This window comes from Loxodonta africana, chromosome 3 (genome assembly GCF_030014295.1).
Source record: "Loxodonta africana isolate mLoxAfr1 chromosome 3, mLoxAfr1.hap2, whole genome shotgun sequence".
NCBI classification, from domain to species: domain Eukaryota; kingdom Metazoa; phylum Chordata; class Mammalia; order Proboscidea; family Elephantidae; genus Loxodonta; species Loxodonta africana.
In genome coordinates, this window is record NC_087344.1 from 57,162,629 (window position 1) to 57,189,936 (window position 27,308).

The 27,308-nt window shown below is 54.8% G+C and overlaps 1 protein-coding gene across 1 annotated transcript; it reads right to left on the minus strand.

Annotated features, from left to right (window-relative positions):
- Positions 1 to 89: 89 nt before the first annotated feature.
- Positions 90 to 27,308, minus strand: WNT4 (Wnt family member 4). The gene is made up of 5 exons (XM_064281440.1): positions 27,224 to 27,308; positions 12,137 to 12,372; positions 2,437 to 2,568; positions 2,172 to 2,314; positions 90 to 1,092 (listed from the first exon to the last, which is right to left on the minus strand). Exons 1-5 carry the CDS (start codon positions 27,298 to 27,300, stop codon positions 625 to 627), a joined length of 1,056 nt encoding a protein of 351 aa, XP_064137510.1. The 5' UTR covers positions 27,301 to 27,308; the 3' UTR covers positions 90 to 624.

Genomic DNA, 27,308 nt, shown 5'->3' on the forward strand with positions numbered 1-27,308 from the left:
CTAGCGGTGCACCTCATCCCTCAGAGCCTGTCCTACCCTTAGGAGCCACGCGGGCTCTGGCTCAGACGGTGTGGCTCCTGTTGCTGTCTTGCCCTTGCCCTTGCCCTTGCCCTCCAGTCGGAGCCCCCTTCCCAAGGCTCCTATGTGTGTAGGTGGAGAGTTGTAAACTCTTTTTTTCCTGGGGGTTGGTGGTGGTGGTAGTTGTGGTCGTGTAACTTCCGTCATGATGGCAATGATTTTTCCCTGCCACAGGGCCACCTCCCCTTCCTAGATAGCAGGGCCAGTAGCCATGTGGCTCTAAAACTCCTTGTTACCCACCTTAAGTCTGCAAGTAGAAAAATGGGCACGGATAAGGGAGTGGTCAGTAGCAGCCCATGTGACAGCCAGAGGCATGAGCAAGGTCCCTTTGGTCAGTGGCAGCCACAAAGGCCTAGGCTTCAGGGAGACCCTGTTTGACCTTGGGGTCGCCTGCCTGGTTTCGGCAATAAATAACATGAGGACCCAAAAACCAAACCAAAACAAAAAATAAAACCAGTATCTTTTGGGGTAGGTGGTGGGTGACTTTAAATTATCGGCCTTCCCCGGGCCACTAGGTGGTTGCTGGGCTTGTGGCCGGGCAGGCAGTCATCGGCACGTGTGCAACTCTACGAGCCGCTGGCACTGCCGGCACTTGACGAAGCAGCACCAGTGGAATTTGCAGCTGCAGCGTTCAGCCAGCTCCACCTGGGCTGTGTGGAAGCCGCGGCCACAGCACAGCAGCTCACAGCCGTCGATGGCCTTGGATGTCTTGTTGCATGTGCGGCCTCTTGTGCCCAGCACGCCGCTGCGTATGTCTTGCTCACAGAAGTCTGGGCTGGGCTCCAAGTACACCAGGTCCTCATCTGTATGTGGCTTGAACTGTGCGTTGCGCGGCACCAGTGCCCTGGAGGAGCCCACACGACGTGGCTCCACCTCAGTGGCGCCATCAAACTTCTCCTTCAGTGCATGGCCCACCTGGCGGAAGGGCGGCACGGCCCGCCAACACGTCTTTACCTCACAGGAGCCTGACACCCCATGGCACTTGCACTCTACCCGCATGTGTGACAAGATAGCCTGTGGGGGAGGGGCAGAGAAGAGGTCAGTGGAGGCTGGAGAGGGAGCCGTGGGGACACTTACCCTGCAGATTGGAAGTCTACTGTCATGCTTTCTCTGCATCACCACCACCACCAGTTTCGACTGATGGTGACCCCATTTGTGTCAGTGTAACACTGCTACTATAGGGTTTTCATGACTAATTTTTCACAAGCGGATTGCCAAGCCTTCCTTCCAGGGTACCTTTTGATGGACTCAAACCTCTAGCCTTTCAGTTAGCAGCTGAGCTTGTTAACTGTTTACACTACCCAGGGACTCCCCTTTGCATTAAGCACCTAGTGGTTAAGAGCTCGGCTGCTAACCAAAAGGTTGGCAGCTCGAACCCACCAGCCGCTCCTTGGAAACCTTATGGGACAGTTTTACTGTGTCTTTTAGGGTCGCCATGAGTTGGAATTGACACAACAGCAATGGGTTTTTTTCTTTTTTATATGCTGTGGTGGGGCCGTAAGTAGTGTTGGGAACAGATGGACAAGATAATTATCTGTCCTTGGGGTACTCAGAGTTGATGGAGGAGAGACACTTAAGGGCAGTGTCATGTGAAACAGTGAGTGACAAATGGTATGAGGAGGAAGAACACTGCAGCATTTAATCTTCACAGGAACCTTGAAAGGAGGTATTGAGAAGGCAAATGGTATCATAGTTAAGCACATGATTTTTACTGTGACACTGAAGTGTTCATATCCTGGCCCTACTCCTTACCTGGGGGTGTGTGTATGACAGAGGAATGGGCACACACATGTACATATGTGTGGGTGGGGGCATGTCCGCTGTGCTGGGGGCTGTTTACACTGTTCTGTGACACCTACTCACCTGTCTACTTCCCGCACCTGCTAGCCTGGGGCCTTCTTGCCCACAGGTTCTGGGACTTGGTCCCAATGTGCCCATCACACAGCTCAGTTCCTGGCTTATAGGAGGTGCCTGGTGCTGGGTAGAAGCTTAGCACATGTTCTCCGAGTGGCTGTATGAGTGGGGGAGTGCTGTGGGGCCTTCCCCATGCCCATCCCTCCCCTAGTGGTGATGGGCAGTGGGTTCCACACTACCTTCCTGCCGGCCTCATTGTTGTGGAGGTTCATGAGGGCCCGGCTGGACGAGGCTCCCTTGCTTCTCTCCCGCACGTCCACAAATGATTGTGAGAAGGCCACGCCATAGGCGATGTTGTCCGAGCATCCTGACCACTGGAAGCCTGGGGCACAGTGGGGCATAGAGAGGGCCACAGGTGGGTGAGGGCCAGGACCCTGCCCTTCCACTCTGGGTAGTGGAAGGGCAGACGTGAGGGTGCAGCCCCAGCCTGCATCCTGCACTTACCCTGTGGGCTGACCCCGTGCACTGTCCGGTCACAGCCGCACTTTTCTAGCTCCCCACTGCTGCACGCCCGTGTCACCGCAAAGGCCACACCTGCTGAAGAGATGGCGTACACGAAGGCCGCCTCCCGTGTCCCTGGGGGAGGCAAAGGGAGGACAGGGCTAGGTCTTGGTGCTACCCCCTTGCACCCTCCTTTTCAGGTGGGGAAGGGGTACCTGGGGCCTCGTGAATGATGGAAGCCCATGGTGGGCGAGGCAGGTGGAACTCACGTGTGCCAAGCACTGTGCTGGCACTTGTTCTTATGCCTGTAGCTGAATGTGCACTTACTGTACGCCAGCACTGCTCTGAGTTCTTCATATGTTCTGATCTTTTAATCCTCATAATCACTCCATGAGCTAACTACTGTTAGAGGTTAGGCAACTTGTCTGCGGTCACGCAGCCCGTGGTTCAGCCAGCAGGCAGTCTGGCTTCAGAGCTTGTGTTCGTAGCCACCGTGGGATACTGTTCCCACAAGCCCTCCAGAAGATTAGTGATGTTAACATCATTTTACAGGAGACAACAGCCTGGAGAGGTGAATTTACTTACCTGAGATGACAGGGCTATGAAACAGCACTGCTGGACTATAAATCCAGGGCTAGCTTCCTCTAAAACCTGTTTTCTTTTTCTCTGTTTCCCAGCTGGCCCCACTGTGCTCTGAGTGGGGTCCCCTGGCCCTCTGTTCCTGCCCCTACCCTTCCTCCTGAGGCTGGGCCTGTTTCTGAGTATGTCATAAGTTTCTCTAGTAGGCTAGAAGTCCGAATTCAGGGCGTCAGCTCCAGGGGAAGGCTTTCTCTCTCTGTGGGCTCTGGAGGAAGGTCCTTGTCATCAGTCTTCCCCTGGTCTAGGAGTTTCTCTGCGTAGGAGCCTCAGGTCTAAAGGATGTACTCTGCTCCTGGCACTGCTTTCTTGGTGGTATGAGGTCCCCATGTCTCTGCTTGCTTTTCTCTTTTTTATCTCAAAAGGTATTCGGCTTAAGATCCAACCTAATCTTGTAGATTGAGTCCTGCCGCTGTTAATTCCATCTCATCACATCATATAGGATTTACAACACAGGAAAATCATATAAGATGACAAAATGGTGGACAGTTCACACAATAGTAGGAATCACAGCCTAGCCAAGTTGACAGATATTATTTGGGGGTGGGTGGGGAGGCACGATTCAATCCATGACAGTTTCCTTATGACTTTAAGAATAAGTCATAATGTCACTGAATTGTACATGTAAAAAATGTTGAAATGGCAAATGTTTTGTTACATATCTATCTACTGCACACACAGGTGCGCGCAAATCATAGTAACACTGGCTCCTCCTACTTACCACGACGACTGCGGGTTACTAGGTGTCTGTTACGCACAAGCCCTCCACCACCAGGGCTTTATCTACCTCCATTTTACAGATGATGGAATGAAGGCTCAGGAAGTGAGGGAGCCTGGACTCAAACACAGATCTGTCTGCCTGTGCTGCCTGCTCTTTCCCTTCCGCCCATGACTGCTCAGAGATTTCTATTTTGGTGCCTGCCCTCGTCCCCTGCCTGAATGGGTGTTTTTATCCTCCTAGGAACTGTGCTGTTTAGAACTGTGCCTCCGGGTGTGTATGGGGGGTGTAGCGGCTCTAGAGACTCTTTCTGGGGGTGGGGCTGGGGAAGAATGTGCAGAGCATGTGCACATGGCTGGCTGGGTGTGCGACCAGACAACCCTGCTCCCCTCCTGGGCCCTGTGAAGGCCTCTGTGTACCGTGACTGTCCTTCTGTCTCTTGCTGGACTGCCTATGTTCACAGGAGTGGAGGGGGCAGGTTTTGGCCCTGTGGTTGGCAATTACCTCTGCGACACCCAGGCCTGTGCTCTCGGCTGCCCCAGGGAGCAGTCATCGTGGTCAGACTAAACAATCACCTCCTCTGTCCCTGCGTCTGTGGACAGAGGCAGCAGAAGCCGGCACTAGGGTGGGAGGCAGCTCAGTCCTCAGCGACTCAGGACACCCAGTTCTTGGTTCGGGCCTTGAGCTGGGGATACCGCCCACCATCCCCTCTCCACTGCTCACTCTTTGCCCTGGCCTGGCCACTCTGGGCCAGCACTGGGGGCTTGGCTGGAGCAATGGGGCCTTGACAGCTTGAGACAGAATCTTCTCCAAGTTAATTGAGGTTAATAGCAGGATCATGTTGGTTGGTTTTGTGCTGTGGCCGCCCAAAGACAGACGACTTCAGTTTCTGGTATTTCTGGTATTTCCAGGCCTGAACCAGCACACATCTTTGCCCCAAAGACAAAGGGGGAAGGGAAGTCAAATCAGGAGATTGGGCTGATGGGACCTAGCGGGTAGTTCTAGCTCTTGACCTCGTGTGGTCCTCTCTCCTCTGCTTCTTGTGGCTCTTTGGCAGCCCCACGTGCACCCCTAGCTCTGGGCTGACTTCCTCCCCTAAGTACTAGTAGCTCCTGGGGTGCAGGGCCCCCGTCAGGTTGCTCAGGGAGACTTCTGCCTCTTTCCCCAAGCCAACATCCATCCGCTGGGACTCTTGGACCTCCTTGCCCCGACCTCAGGAATAAAGACACCATGGCTTTCTCAGCATGGGAGTGGGCCTGAAGGAAGAGATTCTGGAAGAAGATCATAATAAGAGCTAAAGCTGAGAGATACAAAAGTCAAACCTGTTGCTGTCAAGTGGATTCCGACTCATAGCAACCCTACAGGACAGAGGAGAACTGCCCCATAGAGTTTCCAGGGAGTGCCTGGTGGATTGGAACTGCTGACCTTTTGGTTAGCAGCTGTAGCTCTTAACCACTACACCACCAGGGTTTCTGAGAGCTTACAATAATATGTTGGGCTAGCACCTTACATATATTAATTTGTATACTCTTTACGACAACCCTATGAAGTAGATGCTTTTAGTCCTCATTTTACAGATGAGGAAACCTAGACACTGGTTGTCCAAAATACCCAGAACTTGAATTCCGGCAGTCTGGCTCCAGAGCTTTCAACCTCATTATCCTGCTTCGTGGAGGCCCTGAGCCTCCAGGGAGTATACAAGCAGCCCATCTCTTTCTACCTCCCATGTGTTAAGTTGAGAAGGGCTTCTTTAAGTCTACCCTGAATCCCATGGGCTGTAGGATAAGCCCAGTTCCTTTTGTGGGTTCTTTACCAGGGATGGTGAGCAGTTGGCCTCTGTGTTCAGCACAGGAGGCTCCAGAAGGCCTAGAGAATGTGGTTAAGCCATCTTGCCTCTAAAACTGATGCCAGAGGCTTCTGCAGCCTTCTTTAACCAGCCCTGGTCCCAGCCCTTTGATTCCAGTGCTGTGGCCGCTCGCAGCTCCCACCTCTGCCTGGTGTCCAGGAGCTCAGGCTGGATGGAGCCTTGCTTGCTAGTGGAGGACCCTGGCAGGGCCTGCTGTCCCCTGAGGCTGAGGAGACAGAGTTGTGGTGAGTCTGGGAATGTTGCAGTGGGGCTCCACATCGAGGTGGTGGATAACTGCTCCTGGTGAGGAGGTTTGATGTCCCAGCCACAGGAAGAAGGCAGTCCTCACTTTATCCTTTCCTGGGACAGTGAACTGGGCCCAAGTAAGGCAGAATTCTCTAAGGTGCTGATGAAGTTTGTTCTTTTCCATAAAGCCACTCACCCTATCCCACACCCAACTCTTTCTTCCTGCTGTTTGCTCTTCCCAGATCACATTCCTTCCCTGGCTCCGTGGGTCCGAATCTTGCAGGTACACTGGGCCTGGCTTCTATGCTATCTTTTTTGAGATGCAAGACTGTCTGAGACTGGAAATTCAGCACTGTCCTGTGGATCCAATGATGGCTACCCTTTCTGAGGGCCACTGTGTGCCAGGGCCTTTCCATATGTGTCTAAGGCACATGACAACTGGCAACCCACTTCCTCCAGCTCTGCTCTCCAGAGGAGGAAAATGAGGTTCAGTGGCTTGCCCAAGGTACTCTCAGCCAGTAAGTGGCCAAGCAGGAATTGGATCCCAGGCCTGTCAGACTCAAGACTCATGCTCTTCTGTCTCTCCCAGATATTGGAACAAAGGACATTGGATGGGAAGGAGTGTTTGGGGGAGAACAGGCTGAGGCTGAGTTGGGCTGGCAAGGAAGCCATGGGCATGGTGATCCCCTGGGCACCAAGGCAAGTGTCCTGGTGGAAGTGACGGAACAGGCACAACTGAAGTTGTTCCAGAGCAGACCCAGCTGATGTCTGAGGGAGGTAGGGCAGGACAGGCACACGGCTCAGAGAAAGACCTTATCCCCTGCCCTCTTTCCATCCTTGCCCCGAGACCGCTTTTCTGGTTCCCTTTGTCCCTCTCTCATCTACAAAGGCTCACCTTATTCTGAAACCACCTCCAAGAAGCCTCATTGGATTTAAGTAAAGAGCAAAGGCTTTGGAGTCAGACAAAGCTGTGTTAGATTCTTCTTAGCAGTGAGGCCTTCCTCTCTGAACCTCATTTCCCCACCTCTGATGCGGGACTGGTAATGCTGGCCTGCAGGCCAGACTCTAGCTCTTCTCTGCATTTTGCTTGCACCCTCACATGCTTCCCAGGACCCCAGGTGCTCTTGAGGGCATGCCTGCCCCATGTGATTTGTACCAGCCTGCAGGCTATTTTATCTTCCGATTTTCTGGTGTGTTTGGCCTCTTCACCCAGACTGGAAGCTCCTGGGGCCAGACTGTCCCTCATACGTCTCCTCTGGAACCCCCACAGGGCTGGCAGGCCAGGCCCTTCACAGCTACTTGGAGACAGTTGAGCACTGGGAGAGAGCATGGGTGCTCAGCCAGGCAGGCTTGAGTTCTAGTCCTGGCTCTGCCACTTCTTAGAGGTGTGATTTCAGTTTTCTTGTCTATAACATGGGGTCAGTATGAGTACCTACTCACCGGTGATTGTGAAGATTTAATGACATAAAATATGGAAAGTGCTTATAGTCCAGTGCTTAACACATAGTAGGCACTCGATACATAGTAGCTATTGTGATTGTTAGTGGTGGTGGTTAATGCCCTTTTATTCATTTGCTAACAGAGATCAGCTGGGGAAGGACACTTTGAAGGTCTTTGAGTTGACCACTTGTTTGCATTGACCTTTTGGCTTCCTCAGCAGCATCTTTTGCTCGCTTTTTGCTGATCGTCTGCTCTGAGCAAGGCCCCATGCACTAGGTGTACTGAAGTGAATCCTGTCCTCAGTGAGCTCCCAGTTCAGGAGCGTGTCTGGGGTGCTCCCTTCCCTCAGGCCTCCTGTGACTTATCTGATGGCACCGAAGAATGTTCTCACCCAAACTGGGTCTGACTTGATGACAAGGTTGATGACAAAGGTAAGAACACAGGTTTTAGTGGGTTGCAGCCCAGGACTGAAAAGCATTTACTTCTGAAATCTAGCCTGGTGCCAAGTCAGTAAGGTGTCCTAGATGGTGTCAGGTTCACAGGGAGTGGAGAGGTTGGGCTCTGGAGTCAAAGATGGGCCTGGGTTTGAGTCCTCACTTTGCAAGGCCAGGGCACACATGGCCTCCTAACCATAGCAGTCAGAGCCTGAGGAGGCATTGAGCTCATTGAGTTCGTCTTTCCGGAGGGAGACTTGAACGAGGTCACATGATAGAGGTAGGAGGAGGCCCACTGTTGTCTACAGATGGGGGAAAGCAGGAGGAGTTTTTCTCACCTTTCCTACTTCTGTCAGTCCCCACTGGGCAGCCCACTCTGACCCTCCAGCACTGCCCGCTCACTGCAACCTTGAACTTTTGCCTGCTCCTCTCCCTCCCACCCTCAAGCCCTTTACATTCATTCATCAAGTATCTGTCGATTACCTCCTTTCAGCAGGTCGAGGCACTGGGGCCAGGCAGTGACCAAAACACACAAAGGCAATCCCTCATGTAGCCCTAATGCCTGCTCAGTCAAGTACTCACCTCCCCTTTTCCCAGCCACTCCAGACACAAATCTACCAAATTTTCAGCTTATAGCACAGAGTTTGGCCTCAAATTACACAGAGTCCTTATCATTCACCATTACTTCATCACCTGTCTTGGCCCTGTGGGCCAAGAGCATGGGTAGTAGCCTCCACTACAGGGAACTCAGGGAGCATGGAGTTGGAGGCTGAGACCTTGGGTAATGCTGGCAGTCATGGCATTGCCCCTGCGAGCCCTGGGCGGGTGAAGGAGCCCCTCATTTGCATCATCTCCAAATCTAGGAGGTTGGTCCTACGATTGTCCCCATTTTACAGGGAGGAGGTCACTGAGGCTTAGAGAGGGGATAGAACTTGCCCAAGACCTCATAGCCAGGAGGTGGCAGATGCAGGGTCTGGGCACGTGACCACCCTCTGCTGGCTGAGCCTCCTTTCCCAGGTGTACCATGGGAACATTACAACCTCACAGAGTTGTCGTGAGGATGTCTGATGCAGGAGCACATAGTAGGTCCTCGACAAATGTCTCTTTAATCTCTAAGGAGTGCCTGGGTGATGCACATGGTTAAGTGTCCGTCTATTAACTGAAAGGTTGGCAGTTTGAATCCACCCAGAGGCACCCCAGCAGAAAGGCCTGGAAATCTACTTCCAAATGTTCATAGACATTGAAAACCCTATGGAGTGCAGTCCTACTCTGACACATGTAGGGTCGACATGAGTTGGAGTCAGCTGGATGGCAACTGTTGGTTATTTTTTCTTCTCTAACTATGGCCTGGATCGTGGGTGGGATCTGTTGGCTGTGTCTTCTTCCACAGCCTGAGGCCATGACCCCAGCCAGGCTGCTCATGTGTGTGGGCTTCAGCCAAACTCCCTAACACCAATAGCTCAGGAGTATGAATGAGCTGGCAGGCTGAAGCCCATGATGATGAGGATGGCAACATTGATTACTGACGGCTCCTCTTAGGTCAGGGTCATTGGATCTTTGTGACAACCCTATGAGGTAAGCACTAGTGCCGGTCTCATGGACAGGTGAGGACACTGAGGCTCTAAGGAGTGAAGTCACTTGCCCAAGGTCTTACTTGCCCCTGCTCCCGTCCTCCTGCCTCATCAACCCCTGCATTTCCTGAGGCCAGTGCTTTGCCCTCAGGCCTCAGGATTTTTCCTCTTGGCACTCCCTTTTCCTCTTGTTCAGTGGAAAATATAGAATTTTCCAAGAGGAATTTTACCAGGGAAAAAAACCAGAAAATACAAAAATGGGGAGATGGGTGAAAGGGCAGAGAGCTCAGACTCCAAACACGATGGACATGTGCCTGGTGGGGCTGGCCTGGGTCAGGGTACCTTGACTGAGCTCTGAGGGGACTGGATGCTTGACCTAGCCACTCAGACATTAGCCTGGTTTAGGCTCTAGCCAGAACTGGTAGGATTCTCAACATCTCCAAAACTTGCTGAGTCAGGCCTGGGTGCCCCCTCCTTGGCTTCTGTGGCCACAAGTAAGGCAAGCACTTCTCTACTGGGTCTTGAGGATGCTTACTGGATTCAGGCCAGCACTGGCCCATGCAGCTGTGCCCCTTCAAGTCCTTGCCCCAACCTGTCTCCTGTCATTAGATGACATCCGTTGACTGTTCCATACCAGCCTCTGCCATGTGCTGGGGAAACAGGTACAAGAAACCTCACTTTGGCCTTCAAAGACCTCAAGGTTTAGTGACTGGGGAGTGGGAAGAGGGGGGAAGAGACAGGTATCACAGTTCAGTCCAAAAGATGTAAATAATAAAACAGTGTGAAGCAAACGGCTTAGAAAAAATGTGCATATGTATAAATACATAGAGAGCAAACCATAAGGCAAATGGGTTAAGATGTAAACAGTTGTTGAACCCGGATAAAAAGTATATAGGAATTTCTTGTACTATTTTTGCAACATTTCTGTACTCTTTTCAAAACTTTGTACCAAAACAAAAAGTTACCAAAAAAAGGAAAGGAAAAAAAAAAAAATCCAGCGAGAACAAACAGCCACGGGAACCCCAAGGAAGGAGCCACCACCTGCCTGCAGGAGCTGGGAAGGGTTTGTGAAGCGGGGATGGCTGAGCTGGTTGAGAAGAGGTGTGGGCATTCGGGGTAGAGGACTTAGCGTGGACTAAGACGTGGACGGGAGGAAGGGTCTGGTCTATGAAACCCTGCGCCTTATCCATCAATTCATGCCGAACACTCACTGAACACCTGCTGTGTGTGAAGGGTTGTCCTGAGCTCGGGGTCATTGCTTGAGGCTTGTATCTGGGCCTCATCAAACGGGCAGCCACCGGCCCTCAGGAGTGGGCACCATCACCCCGAAGATCCTCCACCGCCAGGCCGTTCACTGGGTCTCCACCTCTTTTCCAGAGCAGCAATGTTCAGCAATGCCAAGCATGAACATGCCTTTTTGGCCCTGCCAGCTCCTAGGAGAATGGCTTCCAAATTTCTATCACAGTTGGTTTCCAACAACATCCACTTGGTTTGCCACAGCCCAGCAGCCCTAGCCATCCAGGACCACAGGTGCCAAGACAAAGGTTGGCTCAGGCAACCTCTTCCTGCAGCCTGAGCAAGTCAGAGGGCCCTGCTGACTGTTGGTGGCTCCGAAGTGTCAGTTTCATGCTCAGAAAGTAGAAAAAGCGGCAGCTGGTTTAGAGCACTCCCTTGAGGGCAAGGAGCCTTCCCGAAAAGTCAAAAAACAAAACAAAAACAAAAAAACCCGTTGCGTTTGAGTCGCTTCCGACTCATAGCAACCATATAGGACAGAGTAGAATTGCCCCATAGAGTTTCCAAGGAGCGGCTGGTGGATTTGAACTGCTGACCTTTTGGTTAGCAGCCGAGCTCTTAACCGCAGTGCCTTCTAGTTTCATGGAATGTTCTCTGTGCCCTGGCCCACCTTCCTTTGGCTTAATGCCTTCTCATCTTTCTGGTCTTAGCTGAGCGCCTACTTCCTCCAGAGAGCCTCTGCTGATCACCCCACCTGGCCAGGAGAGGCGTCCACCTTTGTGCTCCCCCAGGCTCCTGTGCCCCCACCATGACGGCGTTTTCCCATCATGGGTAAGAGCACAGACTCTGCAGCGTTGTCTGTGCTCAAGTTCCGGCTCTGCCACTTCCTAGCTCCGTGACCCTGGACAAGTTACTTAACCTGTCTGTCCCTCAGTTTCTTCATTTGTAATATGGGGGCCTATCCCAAAGGGCTAGATGAGTTAATATTATTAAAATGGTATCTGGTCCATAGGTAGTGCTCTAGATGTGCAAGCAGCTAACGCTACTATGTTGTAATGCACTTATCTGCCTCCCCCCGGGACTCTGAGCCCGAGAGAATAGGAGCTGGGTCCTGTTGATCCCTGTGTTCAGGGTCAGGCACGGCAGAGCTACTCAGTATGGTTTGTCAGATGCACAAATGAATGAGATGCACAAATATGTGAGCAGAATGCTAAGGTAGAAACAGCACTCGACCGGGATCTGGAGCGCCCCATTTTGCATTCTGGGTCTACTATCAACTCTGAGGAAGCCTGGGCAACTAAGTCTTGTTCCTACCTGAGCCTTGGTGTCTTCTATAATGTGAAGCTGGGACTGAATACATTGCACACTAACGTGCTGCGGCCCAAGCACCAGCCCACTTGCCCCACTCACCTCCCGCTTGGGTCCGTCTACCCCAGGGTCCAACGACCGCATTGTTTATGTTCCCCATCATAGTATTCCCCACCCATCAAAGTGGTGGTTTCTTTGGGCGGCCCAGGGCCCAAACCCCTGGCACCATGGCCAGCCCCAGGACCCCCCACCTCTCAGCGGCTTCCCTCACCTTGCGTTACCACCTTGCCAAAGACTGGCAGGGAGTCAAGCGTGGAGCAGTTCCAGCGCCGGTTCCGGAACTGGTACTGGCACTCCTCAATGGCGAGCTGGGCGCCGCGGCGCACTGAGTCCATCACCTCCAGGTTCCGCTTGCACATCTGCACCTGCCTCTGGATCAGGCCCTTGAGCTTCTCGCACGTTTCCTCCTCCGAAATGCTCCCCACCGATGACAGCTTGGCCAAGTACCTGGGGAGAGGGCGGCAGGAGGTGGGACGCCATGCACAGCCGGCCCCAGGGCCCCTGCCCCTCCTCTTTCCATTCCTAGACAAGGCCTAGACCCCAGCCCTGGGGTCTGGAAATGACTGGTCCCAGCAACTGGTCCTGGTGGCTGACTTCTTTCTGGATGCCGTGACAGGCCCTTCTGCCTGGGGGGCCAGCAGGGCAGGAGTGCTGTCTTCCACAAAACGGCCCGTCTCCAGACAGAGCAGGCAGCAGGGCCCCCAGCCATGGGCTCCCTCCTCACCCCGGGGGCCTCCGCACCAGTGTCTGTCTTCCTGATGGTATCCTGTATCTCACTGACCTATGGACTCCTACACATCCGGGGGGGCTGGAGCTGCTGTCTGCCTAGGCTATCTGTTTTCCCACACCCCAGACAGGGACCCTGGTGACCTTAGTCTACCTTCTGGCTGCCAGCGAGGCTAAGTTCCTCACTGCCAATTGTATCCCAGGATGGCCAGATGCAGGCTAGTGTCATTGCTGCAGCCCTCAGAGTTGGCATAATGAAGGCCAAGATGGGCTATGGGGTTGAGGGGGGGGGACAGGACATGGGTGTCTGGGGGGCTTTTAAAGATAAGGTTTGCTGTGCTATACCCTCCACTTCTTGAGCTTTTTAGCCTTAAAGTGGGGGCAACGATGCTTGCCCCACCTCATAGGGTTAATTGTGAGGGTCACAATCCATGTGAAGGCTCTGTGACTAGGGAAGGGGTTGTAAATGCTTCAATTTCAGGGGAGGACAGGAGTGAGCACACTGTTTATTGAACACCTACTATGTGCCACACACTGCGGCAGGCACTTTGCCCTGTTGCACCCTCCCCACAAATTTGTGAGGTAATAATTATTCTGCCCGTTTTATAGTTTCTGAAATAAAGGCTAAGAGAGTGATGTGCCCAAGGTAACACAGGTAGCAAGTGCTAGAGCCGTGCTTCAAACCCCTTCTAGCCCCTTGGGCCTTCCTATGGCCTGTCCTCCTGGGTGGTGGGTTGAGGGGCCCAGGAAGGTCTGCTCATCTGGTGACATACACTTTGAGAGCCAGCCAGAAAGTAAGAGGGCCTGGATCGAGGCTGCAAAAATGCTCACTGGTATGGGAGCAGAGCTGGGGAAGGCTCTGTGAGGGAGGAGCAGCTCCCCTCTCGAGGGAAGCCGATCCCTCATTAACTGAGCACCTACTAAGTATAAGCTGCTTTTCAGAGAGGTGACATGCCTGGGTCCTGGTCACCCAGCTTGTAAGGGCAGCCCTGGATTGGAGCCCAGGTCCAGATGGCCCCTTGGCTCGTGTCCTAAGCACTGCCTCTACCTTCTCCATCGTCCCGGGCCAGGGCCAAGAGCACATCGAAGGTGCCCAACAAAAGGCAGCAGCAGCTGGCAGTGGGAGGAGAGCTGAGGGGTGGCCTTCTCTCCGTCCCCTGCCTCCTTCCCCATGTGTCCACTGGGGAGGTGTCTGAGCATCTTCTGGGCAGGGCTGCCAGGCTCTTGGAGGAAAGCAGAGTGCAGAGAACGACAGACTTAGGGAATGCTCCCTGGCAGTGGTCTGGCCCAAACTCTCATTGTACAGGTGAGTGTGCTGAGGCCCAGAGAGGGAACAGGGCCTTCCTGTGGCCTCCCAGGAGGAAGCTGAGGCCCTGACTCTACCTTCAGCCTCAGCCATCCAGGTCAGGGGTTCGGGACAAAGGAGAGTGAGTGTCCTGCCACCCTGGACTCTGCAGTGAACCAGGCCCCCAGAGACTTCTCCAGCAAACTGGGGCTGCCAAGGTGGGGGCCTTCTGGGGGTGAGAGGTAAGGATGACGTTGCACCTGATAACCAAACCAACCAAACTCAGTGCCGTTGAGTCGATTCCGACTCCTAGCAACCCTATAGGATGGAGTAGATCTGCCCCACAGAGTTTCCAAGGAGTGCCTGGCGGATTCGAACTGCTGACCCTTTGGTTAGCAGCCGTAGCACTTAACCAGTACGCCACCAGGGTTTCCTTGCACCTGATAAGCTGCATAAATTTCTTATCCTAGAAAAGACCATGGGAGAGGCAGAGCCGAGGGGCTGAGTCTGAGTCCTCAGGCAGGCAATGGCTTTCTGGGACTCAGTTTCCTTGTCTGTAGCATGGAGAAGATAGCAGTGGTTCTGCCTGTGTCAGGGGGCTACTGTCGGAGGCCAAAGGGATCCTGTGGGTGAAAGATGGACTGATGTAGGGCCTGAGGCCATGAGGCAGGAACTCGAATTTGTTTGCTGAATGAAGCAATGAATGAATGACAACCGAATGGAAAAGTACATGGAAAGTGTTATTAAAATAGGAGACATATTTATGACTGTGGTAATAAGGACAGCTAAATTTTATGGAATTTAGCTAGGACTAGCCTAGGTACTCAGCTATGAGTCACAACTGACTCGACAGCAATGGGTTTGGTTTGGTTTTAGCCTAGGTACTTCACTTACAGTATTATTTAATCCTCTCAGCAAGTCAGTGAAACTCCAGAGGAGGAAACTGAGGCACAGCCAGGCTAAGGAATTGGCTTTGTGTGCAAGGTTACACAGCTGGTAAGGGGTGGAGCCAGGATTTGAACCTGGTCGTGCCTGACTTCACAGCCTTCGATGGAGACAGTAGTCTTTTATATGCAGCTCAAGGATTAGAATTGGGACCGGTGGGCAGAAGTCGTAGGGAGCTGGGGTGGTTCACCCTAAGGTTAAGGGCCAGGGTGGGCTGCCTGAGGTGTGCAGGATTTGATCAGTCAAGCATGTGAGTTGGACCAGAGCAATGGTTCTCAAATCCAACGGTGCATCAGAAGCATCTGTGGGATTTGTTGAAAATGTAGGTACCTGGGCCCCACACCAGGTGAGGCCTGGTGGGCATCTCGGTTTTTAACACTCTCCCAGGTATGGTCACCCAGCTGAGCTGGCACTGGCCTGGAGGGCATTTAGGGGGATGCTCTGGGTAACTGCTGGTGACATTTCCTGCTAAGCCCGAAGAGGGAGACCTAATTCAGGGATACTGCTCTCCTCACCACTGAACAGGCCTCCTGAGATGCTTCCTCACCCCCCTGGACGTGGGCTGGTCTGAGTCTGTCTTTCCTCATCTGCCTGTGGAGATAACAGCTCCTCTCGCGGAGGGCGGCTGAGAGAAATGGACATCTGGCTCTCAGCAGGCACACTGTAGGGATTTGTAATGGTGAAGGTCTCTCCTCTTCTGGCAGCACGGGTGAGTGGGAGGTGGGGGGCAGCCCAGTTCCCCTCTTCCCCTGTACTCTTCGTCTTCTGGGCCTTCTCTGTCTTCACCAGGCCCTGCCCAGAGGAGGCAGAGACTGGCAGTGTCCTGAAGTGGCCCGAAGCTTTCAGAGGGGAGATGAGGGTGGAAGATGACTGAGGGGCAGGGAAGTGTGCATCTGAAAGGGAAGGAGGCTGGCCTGGCTCCTCAGCCCTGCCTGGTTACTCCCCCTTCCTGGGCTAGCTGCGGGAAGGGGTCTCCTAGGGACCCAGTCCCACCTGCTGTTCTTGGCCTGCAGGGGGCGCCAAGAGCCCAGCTACTGGCGATGGGCCAGGTCCATGTTTGGGAGGTCAGAGGTGTAGGTTGAGTGACAGGACAGGAGTTGCACCTGAAGTTGGATCCTACTCTGCTCGGACTCAGACTTGGCCTTTTGGAGGGGGGTGGGGCCCTATTCCCTCTGACATTGGGGCACAGAGCAGGCCTGTCCTCATCCCAGCCTCTGCTCCCTCTCTGTTCAGCCGAGGTGGCCAGGTCAGGCTGTGCTAGCCCTGGCCTCTGGTGATGGGGGTAGTGGTGAGGCTTCTTCTGGCAGGGAGGAGCAGGCTGTGTGACCTCGGGGAAGTCCCCACTGCACTCTGGGTCTCAGTCTCCCCACGGGTACAATAGACTAGTGGGCCTGTCCAGCCTTGGCCTTTTCTGCTGTCTGAGTTGACAGTCCTCCTTCTACAGACTGAAGTGGGGGTCCAGGCTGAGAGATGGAAATCTCGTCATTGAGCAAGGAGTGAGCTGCCCACCCCCTCTGCCCTCAGCTCAGAACTCCATGAGGGGAGCTAGGCTGAAATGACAGTAGCAGGGATTTAGGGGTGAGCGCAGGGCTGCCACGGCCATGAGTCACTGGGACAGCTTCCAGGAAGAAACTGAGAAAACTCTTCTGCTGAGGAGCCTCCCTGTCCCCATGCCTGGCATCAATGCCCACCACCCCCAGCCCCTGTCTTCATCTGGCACAACAGCTATCCCCTTCCACGCCACATAAGGCACAGCCCCATCCCCGGCCTGCTCTCCCTGATCCCAGGGTCTTGCCTGCGAAGGGCTGGGTGCTGGAGTTGGGAACAGAGGGTGGAGGGAGGTAGGATCCCAGGCATCACAGACCCTTGTGTGCACTGCTTCAGCTTGGGTGCCTGACCTAATTTTATAGGTGAGCAAACTGAGGCCGAGAGAGGCAAAGTGGCTCACTCAGAGTCACACAGCTGGACAGTGGCAAAGCTGGGATGCAAGCCCAGCCTGGTCTGCTTCTCATCGCTTCACTGTGGCCTTGCCCTGTTTGATGGCTGAGAGGGGCCCACTTCACCTGTGTCATATCTGTCTGTTTGTCCCTCAGCCTCCTCAGTGCCTAGCACAGATGTGGCCCGCAGGAGGTGTTCAATACCTCCTTGCAGCAGGAATGGAGGGCTTGTCCTGCCTTGGTCCCCTCTGCTCGCCTCCTGGCAGAGCACACAGCATAGGGAGAGCAGGGGCTGAGGACTGAAGACAAGGCTGCCTCTGGAGCCCTTCCTGCCCTTCGCCTTCAGCTGCCGAAGGCTGGGAGACCCTTTGGGGCTAGGCCCTACTGGTCCTGGGGACCCCAGGAACCTCTCCCTGGGCCCTAAGGTGGCTCAGCCTTTCCTCCAGAGCCATGCGTGCCACTCGCCGACCCTGGCATTGGACCAGGCTGAAATATCCACTGCACCATCCATTTCTAGGGGAGACAGAGTGCCTGGGCGTGATCAAAGGTGGCCACAGCTGGCCTGGGCTGAGCCTGGGAGGGCCTCGACCATCCCTGCTTTTTCTCTGCTTCTGGTGGCACTGCCCCACTTTAGACTTCTTTCTGCCACTGCTGAGCAATTTGCCACTGGCCACTTGGCCACCCAGGCCTCTCGACATGGCCATGCCATCAATTGGGTTACCCTGCCAGTGTGGGCCGCCCCTGCCCCAGAGCCTCTCTAAGGGGGACTGCAGGTCCTTGAGGCCCCTCCCAGGAAGCCCCCCCTGCACCCGGCCTGTGCCTGCAGCCTCCAGGCTTGAGGGCCCTGCCAGGGAGATCAGATCCTCTCGGCCACCTGCTGTTTTCATTAGAAACTAAAATTAGCTGGGCTTGTCCCAAGCTTTTCCAGGTTTGCTTGCTTTTTTAAAAAAAACATACAAATTCCTAGAGGAAAACCTGCACCTCTCGAACTCCTCCCTGGCTCTTGCTCTGTGAGTCCAAAGGAGAGGGGACGGGAAATAGCTGGAGCGTTTGGGAGGCCAACCAGATCAGTGTCGTGGGTCCTGGCCCGCGGGCGTCCAGGTGGGGGCTGGGACGCCGGCCCAGGCCTCTCTGCCCCCTCCCTTTGGCCTCTCCGCCTGCCCGGGCCACATTTAGAGCCTCCTCAGGAGCGGTCGTGCCTGCGATACCAGGGTGGAAGGAGGCCAAGGGGCGGGAGGAGGAGCCGGAAGGAAGCCCAGTGCCTACTGAGCAAGAGCTACCGTGGGAGCCGAAGACCAGGGTGAAAGCAACAGCGACTACAGCTCCATCCAGGACTGTGTTCTGGGGTGAGGGTACCTGCTCCCCCAAGGCCCTTACGGCACCTGCTCTCCTCCAGTCATTTTCAGGCTTCTTCCCATGTCTATAACCATGGTCTTAGACTCCTGTTCTCCTCTCCCCCAGGGCACCCTAGCCCCTTGGACCCTTGTCCCCAGCATGGCACACTGGTTCAGGGGATGCACCTTGGAGCCCGGCAGCTTTGTCAAAATCCCATCTCTGCCACTATGGACTATGTGACCTGAGGCAAAATAGTAAACATCCCTGAGCCTCAGTGTCTTCATCTATACAATGGGGGTAATAACACTTTTCACCTCAGGAGGATGAAATGAATTACATGTCTGCAAAGCACTTCATAGAGTAGGTGCTCTCCCCCTACTGGCAAGATTATTATATTATCATTATGAAGAGGTTCACCATCACCTTCATCCCAAAGCCTACCCACAGTCCCTGTAGCTGGCCTCTCTACTGGACCATCACCAGCCACTGGGTTCTGTCCCTTTGTTCTTCTTTTGCTGGCCTCTGACAGCCACCTAAGGCCCGAGCGCACTAAGGGTTGGAGCACACTCCCACTAGGAGCGGTGGATCGCTTGAGCCGTGATTCCCAGCTATAGATTTTGGTCAGAACTTTCTGACAGAGCACGCAGAGTTACAGAACATGTTTCCAGAGATTCTGACCCACCAGTCAGACCCTCTGAGGACCAGGTGTATGAAAGATTGGGTGGGGGCGATGGTGCTCTTGGGAAATCAGGGGCTGGTGACACTGGAGAGAAGGACGGGGACAGCAGGGGCTGGAGACACTGGAGAGAGAAGGACGGGGACAGCAGGGGCTGGGGACACTGGAGAGAGAAGGGCGGGGACAGCAGGGGCTGGGGACACTGGAGAGAGAAGGACGGGGACAGCAGGGGCTGGGGACACTGGAGAGAGAAGGACGGGGACAGCAGGGGCCGGGGACACTGGAGAGAGAAGGACAGGGACAGCAGGGGCTAGGGACAGGATCAGGTGTGCCAAGGGGACTTGGCTCAGTTGTTTCTGGGCACGTGAGATGACAGGAAGAGTGGGACCTATGTTCCCTTGTCACTTGTGCTAGTCAACAATAGTCACATGCCTCAGTATATCCTATTGCAACAATGCAGGGTTGGCCAGGCAGGTATGGCCACCTCCATCTTACAGATGAGGAAACAGAGGCTCAGACAGGGATGTGTTCAAGGTCATACAGCCAGTCAGGGTGGGTCAGGATTTGAACACAGGCCATTCTGGTTCCCAAGCCTGGGGACTGGCTGGTAAGGACCAGGCTCCAAAGATGGCCCAGGGCACCCAAGGGTGTGATGGTTTGGCAGTCAGTGGACTTGAGGGAGGTGGCCTGATTTTCCATTGATGAGTCCCTCTAGAGCCCCATGTATTTTCTGAACCACAGTGAGGGCCTGTGCCGTAGGGGCTTCTGAGCTGCTTTTAGGAGTGAGCAGTGCTGGGGAGGGCCATGTCCTGGTAGTTATGTGGCTACCTGGATGGCGCCTGGACCTGTGGTCTCTGCAGCTATCAGAGCCATGGAAGGAGTTGTTGCTCCTGGCCTGAAGCCCCCCAGCCAGTGAGGAGAAACGCACATGGTAGTTTACAGGTGGTGGGTGCTGCCTCCCTCCACCTTCTTCCCACCTTGGCATAGCTCTAGGGTCTCAATACCCAGTCAAGTTCTCTTTGCTCCAAGTACATGTCTCTAGCTGGAGGCCTCCTTTGGAGCCGAACCCCCACTCCTGTGCTGAGGGCTCTAATTCCTCGCTTTCCTACCTCCTGGCATCCCCAGCTCCTCAGAGGCCTTAGCATCCCATTTCCTGTCTCTTGGCTTCCCAGTCTTCTGTACTTCCAGTACCCTGGTGCCCCTGCTCTTTTATGTTTCACTCTATGTCCCCCACTTCCTGTTTGGGAGCCCCCTCACTGCCATTTTCCAGCGGAGCTGGTGGCTAATCCAGGGCCAGGAAGTGGCCGCTCAGACCTGATGGCTCCAGAGCTGTGCCCGAGGTAAGAATTGTCCATTTCCTGGGGCATTTGTGGTTGTGGGGTGAGTGGGCGTCACATTTTGGGAGCACTTTTTTTGACCTCACCTTGCCCCCTAATTTGCCAGCAGAGAGCTTCTTCTTTGCAAAGACCTACCCAGCTCCTCATTCCCAGACTACCTTTCATGCCCTTGTGACTGACTATTGAACCGTTGAGACCTTGAGCTGTCCTCCCTAGCTTGGGGGAGGGAGCCCTGGGTGTGGGGAGCAAGAAGGGATGGATGAAACCACAGCTGACCCATCCAGAGCCAGTGCTGGCTTCCTGGAGGGAGGCTCATACTCTGCTGGCCCCAGGTTTCCAGCAGGTTACTCTGTCTTGGCGTATCCATTCTAAATACTCAATTCAGGGAGCGTCTATGACCGAACCCCTCTTCCCCAAACCAGGACAGATGGGGAAACCTTGCTCCTCCCTTGCTCACCACCTCCAGCATAGAAAGATTGGCTAGGGGTAAGGGGGTACAGGCCTGTTTTCATCTGCTCCAGAGAAAGTTCTGGAAAGATAGTCAGAAGACCTGGGATCAAGGTGCAGCTCTACCACTAATATACTATGTGACCGGAAGTGCCTAGGACAGTGCCTGACTCGAGTAGGTCTTGACAAGTGCTTGATGTGTTCGAATGGGGCACACTAGGCCCCCCACTGGGAGCTGATCATCCCTGAAAACCCTCTAACTCTGATGCCTGTGTAAGCCTAGGGTGCAGGACAGCTGGGTGTCTCTGACTTGACAGGGAATATGCTGCTGCCTCTAGCCCTTGGGGAAGAGTTCCTGGACCCAATCCTGAGATGATAGGATTTGGGAACAGAGTGAGAAATAGGGTCTGAGAGGATGATTGAGAGTCACAGCAGGGAAGAGGCCCCTCAGCAATTCCCTGCTGCTTCCAATGGGCCTCTCAAAAGATACTTTGTGAGCTTCTGGAGGCTCCTTCCCTCCCCAAAGACCATCCCTCCCTCCCTCCAACCCCCTCCTTTCCTCTCTCTCCTCAGACCAGGTCCCCTCCACTGTGGGGGTTCGGACTTGGCTGGGGAACTTGTAAAACATAGTTTGGTTTCAAGTTTGCCAGGAGATGGGGAAGGTGGAGAGAGGTTTGGATGGGGAAGGGGGGAGCTGGCGGGTTCACGGCAGGGAGCGAGCCTTCTCTGAGTTTGGCTGAATCACAGAAGATGCAGTTCAGGACTCTGGAGATAAAACCTGGCAACCCCTGTGGAAATCTGGAGAGCGAGCATGGGGTCGCAGGTTCACCTTCCAGCTGGGCTCACCCAGCACGCACAGCTCTTGCAAGCTTGGTTGGAGCGCAGGGGTGGATGGAGGGGCTGACAGCAGGCAGCTGTCACCCCTGCCAGTGGCTCCCTGGCCAAGTCCATGCCCGGCTGAGCCAGCCGACGCTTTTCTCCCCAGAGGGAGGAACAAGAGGAGGGAGGCTTGATGTAAATGCTTAGCTTCCCAGATGCACCCACAGGGCCGATCTGGGCGAGTTTCAACAGGTTTGGGGAGCACTCTCTTGTCAGAGGCTTGCTGAGTTGCTCAATTGCTAATCCGGGGTTGAGGGAATAAAGTCAAACCATAGCAGACAGCTGGGTAGGAGCTGCTGCCTGAGCAAACCCCCCGGGCAGAACCCGGTCATGGGGCCCCGTGACAGAGGTGTAAGAAGCTCAGCCTGGCTCTGAGGAGTCTGCTCTAGCCGAGGATCTGGGGGTCGAGCAGCAGACGGGCTGGCTGACCCACCGCACACCTGGACACCCACAGCCCTGACACTCACTTTGGCCCATTTTGGCATCACTGAGATGTAGGGCAATGAGGCTGAACCTCCTTCCTAGTGAGGGCTTTGAAGACGGGCTACCATTTGATAACAACTTCAAACCCTCTGTGGTGAGCAAGCCCTTTTTTTGTTCATCCATCAAATACTGACAGAGCACTTTGACGTGTCAGACATAAACTAGGCACTAGGAGGTTATTCAGAGGTGTTTATGCCACGGCCTTGGCCTCTAGATACTCAGAACCTTGTAGAATAAGAAAAGAAGTCACACTACTGGCCTATTGTTGTTGTTAGGTGCTGTCGAGTCGATTCTGATTCATAGCAACGCTATGGGACTGAGTAGAACTGCCCCATAGGGTTTCTAAGGCTGTAATCTTTAAGGAAGCAAACTGCCACATCTTTCTCCCCTCGGAGATGCTGACCTTACGGTTAGCGTTCGAGTGCTTGACCACTGCGCCAGCAGGGCTCCTTAAAGATAGCTTAGGAAACCCTATGGGGGCAGTTCTACTCTGTCCTATAGGGTTGCCATGAGTCAGAACTGACTCAACAGCACACAACAACAATCTTTACCGCAACAGATCCCCAAGTCTTTTCTCCCTCAGAGCCTCTGATGGGTTCGAACCCTCAACCTTTATGGTTAGCAGCTGAGTGCTTAACAATTGTACCACCAGGGCTCCTACAGGGCGTAGATATATATAATATGAAACTGTTTTATAGGTAGGGGATAAAAACCATGAGATTTGGATGTGTGAGAATAAGTCAAATTCAAGTCCTGCTTCTGATGTGCAAAATGAAGCTGGCTGGCTCAATAGGATGAAGGGTGTGAAAGTGCTTTGCAAACCGTGATTCTCAACTAGAGTGTGATGTTGCCCCCAGGGAACGTTTGGCAACGTCTGCAGACATTTCTGGTTGCCCCAGTGGCGGGGGTGGGGCGGCGGGGTGGGGGAGTACTATTGTATTGGCATATTGACATCTGGTGGGTAAAGGCCAGGGATGCTGCTAAACATTCTATGAGGCACAGGGCACCCCCCACAGCAGAGAATGACCCAGTCCAAAATATCAATGATGCCAGTTGAGAAACCCGCCTATAAACTGTAAAGTGCTATGAGTGTGTTAGTGATTATAATTCAATGCCCAGAGCTCTGGGAGGTGCTCCAAGGAGCTGGGTTTTCACTATTTAGAGGGGCAGGAGGAGTCCTTTCTAGCTGGGAACTAGGGGACACTTCCTGGAGAAGACAGACCACACCTTTACCTGTGGGGCTGGCACTGCACACCTGGGCCAGCTCAGCCCCACACCTGGCCTAGTCATTGTGGCCAGAGTGCCAGGCCTCCCTCTGCCCTCAGCCAAGGGGGCTACACACCCCCCTGCTGGGCAAGCAAGTGCAAGGGAGCAGGCCCAAAGACACAGACCCAGGGAGGAGTGCGCCTGCCTCCTTCACCTCCCCTGAGTGGCACTAAAGGGTGCTCCCAGCCACAATGCCTCTGGCCAGCAAGCTTTGCCTGTGAACCAGGCTGGGCCTCCCTGGCTCTGTGAGGCTCTTGGGGGGCCCTGGTTCAAGAACAGGGAGGTGGCAGCCCAGGATCCTACCTGTGTGACCCATGTAAGATCATGGAATCCAGACAGAGCAGTTTGGGATGAAAGGGACTTGGGAGCAGCAGCCTGAAGCCCATTCTCTCCATCATCCCTGTAGACAGGGACATAAGTATCCCAGCCCAATGACAGCAGCCCTCAGCGTCCAGCAGCAGCTCTGGCATGGGGCTTGGTGTCCTACCAGCACAAGCTCCTTCTTTCCTCACCAGCCCCCACAAGTGGGTATCATTTTACAGATGAGGAACTTGAGGCTCAGGGAGGTTAAGTAACCTGTCCAAGGTCACTCGGCTGCTAAGTGGCAGTGCTGGCATAGGACTCTGGGCAGTCTGTCCTGGAGACCCAGTTCTTAGCCACCCTGCTGGGCTGTCTCCGAGAGCAGCAAGGACTCCCTGCCCCTTGCCTCATGGACCTCTCGTAGGGCTCTGTACCATAGCCTTCTTTCTGGACATCCATAATAACAAAACCTTAGCTTATCTATTCCCCAACTCTTCCCAGTACTCTCATTTGGGGTTCAGAACAATCTGCTGAGGACTGTGGCCCAGCAGCAGGGAGAGACCCGCCCCAGGCCACCCAGCATGTGGAGCAGAGCTGGGACTGGAACTCAGGTCTTCCAATGCCAGTGCAGCTCAGTGCCAGGGAGTGGGGTAGGGGGGCATTCAGAAATGTTTCTGAGCCCAGGTCTGTGGCAGGACAGCCTCCTTGAGGGCAGAATCAGGGCCTGCAGGACTTGGGGATTTCTACCGACCGACTGCGTTCATCCATCCATCCCTCTCTCCATAGTGGAAGCTGCCACAAGCTGTCAGCTTGTTCCGGGTGCCAGATGCAAGTCTAATCAACAGCTTCCAGCTTCTCTGGACTTGCCCAGGCCTCAGGCTGCAGAGCCCTCCCAGCTCCAGGCTCTGTCCTGCCCAACAGCTGCACACAGCAGGACACCTGGTCTCCCCACCGGGCCACCCGCCCTTCTAAGACAACAGACAGCACCGGCACATGCAACCAGCCAGCCGACCAACCCTGGGTGCTAGGAGGGGACCGGACACTCAGGCCTTTCCTCTCAGTGAGCGCTGCAAGCCATCCTCTGGCTCACACTTAATAGGCACAGTGGCAGCCTTCATGCCTGAGTGGATATCTGCTTGCCCAAAGCTTTTCCTTCTAGAGGCAGCTTTTGGGTCAGAAGGTTCTGCCATTTACTAAGAGAGTGATTGTGGGCAATTACGTCTGTGATCTTCAGTCTTCTCATCTGTAAAATGGGATTCTAATGTTGCCGGGATTTAGAACATGCAGTGGAAGCTATTATATTATTCTCATGATGCTACAACCTCCTGGCCAAGTCCCCCCCCTGTGACTGATCCACCTCCCACTCCACTCCTTCCTCTGACAGCTCTAGCACAGACACTGACCCACCCCATTCGTGGTTTTGCTTTTACCTTGTCTGTCCACCTAGACCCCAAGCTCCTTGGAGGCCAGGCTGTAATATCTCTTTCCCCAGGGCTGGCTGAGGGGTAGAGGCTGATAAATACAAGGCAAAGGACCCAACCTGGGAATGTGCCCAGTGATCATCACAACCTCTCTTGTTGGGTGGGGTCTTGGGAAGACCCCTGCTCCTGTGGTCCCGGGCTGAGCAAAGACCCTTGGCTAGAAGTCCGGGGTGCAGCAGGAGTGAGCTGGGTCATCTAGAGACCTGCTTCGTGGCAACCTGAACCATCACCATTGCAGAGAACAGGTCTGCCAACCTCTCTTCTCCCTCTAGGCTGCCCCTCCTCACCCCACCCCCCATGTTGCAGGCACAAGAGCTGAGCTCTTGGAATTCCCTACTGTTTGTGTGACCCAAAGCTGGGGCTGCCTCCCTGGCTAGGATTCTGGACTTTAATGTGGCTGAAGGTGAGTGGTGACACTACCTGGGCCACAGTGGCTCAATACTGGGAGGGCTTCAGGGAATGGGGTGTGGTGTTACTGCCTGGGAGCCAGGACACCTGAGTTCTGGTCTCAGCTCTGAGCTAGGTCAAGTAGCTTCCCCTCTCTGGTCCTCAGTTTTCTCATCTGTAAAATGAGCCCAAAGACTAAACACTCCAGAAGCACTGTCCGCTGCAGATGCCACTGTCTTCCCTGAAGGCCTGGGTCAGACACTTGAGTTGCTGCTTTTCTCTCTGTTCCTTGCAGCTCTCAGGGCTGGGTGGGTAGGTCAGACTCACTTTGGAGTCCACAGCTCTGAACGCAGGCAGTCAAGAGCCAGCTCCAGGGGCTCCAGGCTCCCCCAAGTCCAAACCAGCTCCCCCCTTCAGCTCTGTGCCCTGGGCCCCACTCAGGGGGCTAGCCTCCAGGGGGGCAGCAGGAGGAGGTGGCGGTGCCCTGGTTTCTGTACACCCTGCCACTGCTCCTGAAGTGTTAATCAAATTAAGGCTCCAAGAAAAACAAAAGCTCTGCAGCCACTTCAGACTGCCTTGGAGTCGCTGGCTCTCAGAACAGCTGGGAGAATTCCACGTCACCTCCGTCCCCCAAGCCCTGGGTGGCTCTGACCCCAACTGAACACTCTCCTTCTAGCCCTCCAGGTCCCGGCTGGCTGCAATGACCTCAGAGCAACAGGCATTGGACACTTGGGGCAATTTCATGGGAGATATTTGTTCTTTGGTCTTGATGCAGAGAGAGAATTTTTTCCTCTCCCCCTGTTTCCATGGAAACCCAGCTACACTGCTGGCTGTCCCCCTTCCCACCTCATGCTTCTCAGATCAATATTGGAGCTAAGCTGCCACTGGCTGCCCACAGCGAATGGGGGCAGAGCTATGGGGAGGGGGATTGCTGCCAGGGTTAAGACTGGGGTATGGGGGCAGCTACAGAGGGGGCTTAAGGGGTCCAGGGTCCTCTTGCTTCCCTGTTCACCCACTCACCTAGCTCATCCTCCTACGCCCCATCCCCCCAGTGAAACTTCTGTGCCTTCCCAGGAGCCGCATGAATGCAGGCCCAGTCAAGGAGAAACAGACAGACAGACAGGTCACTAGCGGTCACCACCCCTCCCTCCTTAGGCGAGCCACAGGGAGGTGGGGGGCTGTTGCCCCCTCAAAGGGCTAGACAGAGTTTCTTCCTGCCCCAGGGAGAACCAAGGCCCGGTCAGCGCCAGCTGGGGCTCTCAGAGGCCCCGCGCCCCGGCCCCTTCCCTTCTTCTACCACTGGCCCCCGCCTCCCAAAGAGAAACAGGTCCCTGCACGCCTCCAGCCCAGCCCGCAGCGCGGCGCAGCTCGGCACGGGGAGCTCGGTCTCGGACTTCTCGGGATTAACCTGCTGTTATGTCCGAGCCCTTCCCTGGAATGGGCTTCCTCAGCGACCTGTCAGCCCAGCTTGGGTTGCGTCCCGCGCCCGGCACCTCTCCCCGGCCGCCGTCCGGTGCTCTCACCCCTTGCGCCCTCGGGCGACCCGGGACGCATTTAGGCGCGGACGCCGCCGCCACCGCCTCTGGACTGGGAGTCGGACCCGGGTAGGGGGCGACCCGGGGGTTCCGGAGGGAGGCCCGGGCACCAGCGGTGACAGCGGCGAGGGAGAGCGAGCTTCCGTCCCGCGGCCAAGACACCTGCCGGGTGCCCCGCGCCCACTGCCCCGCGCCGCCTGGCACGGGCTGCTGCCCTGGGCCCTGCCCCGCCCCACCCTGCCCGGCCCGGCCGGCCCGGCCGGTCCCGGCCCCACTTACAGCCAGTTGCTCGCAGCGGCCGAGAAGACGGCGAAGACCAGGAGGCGCAGGGAACGCAGGCACGAGCGGGGACTCATGGTGTCGC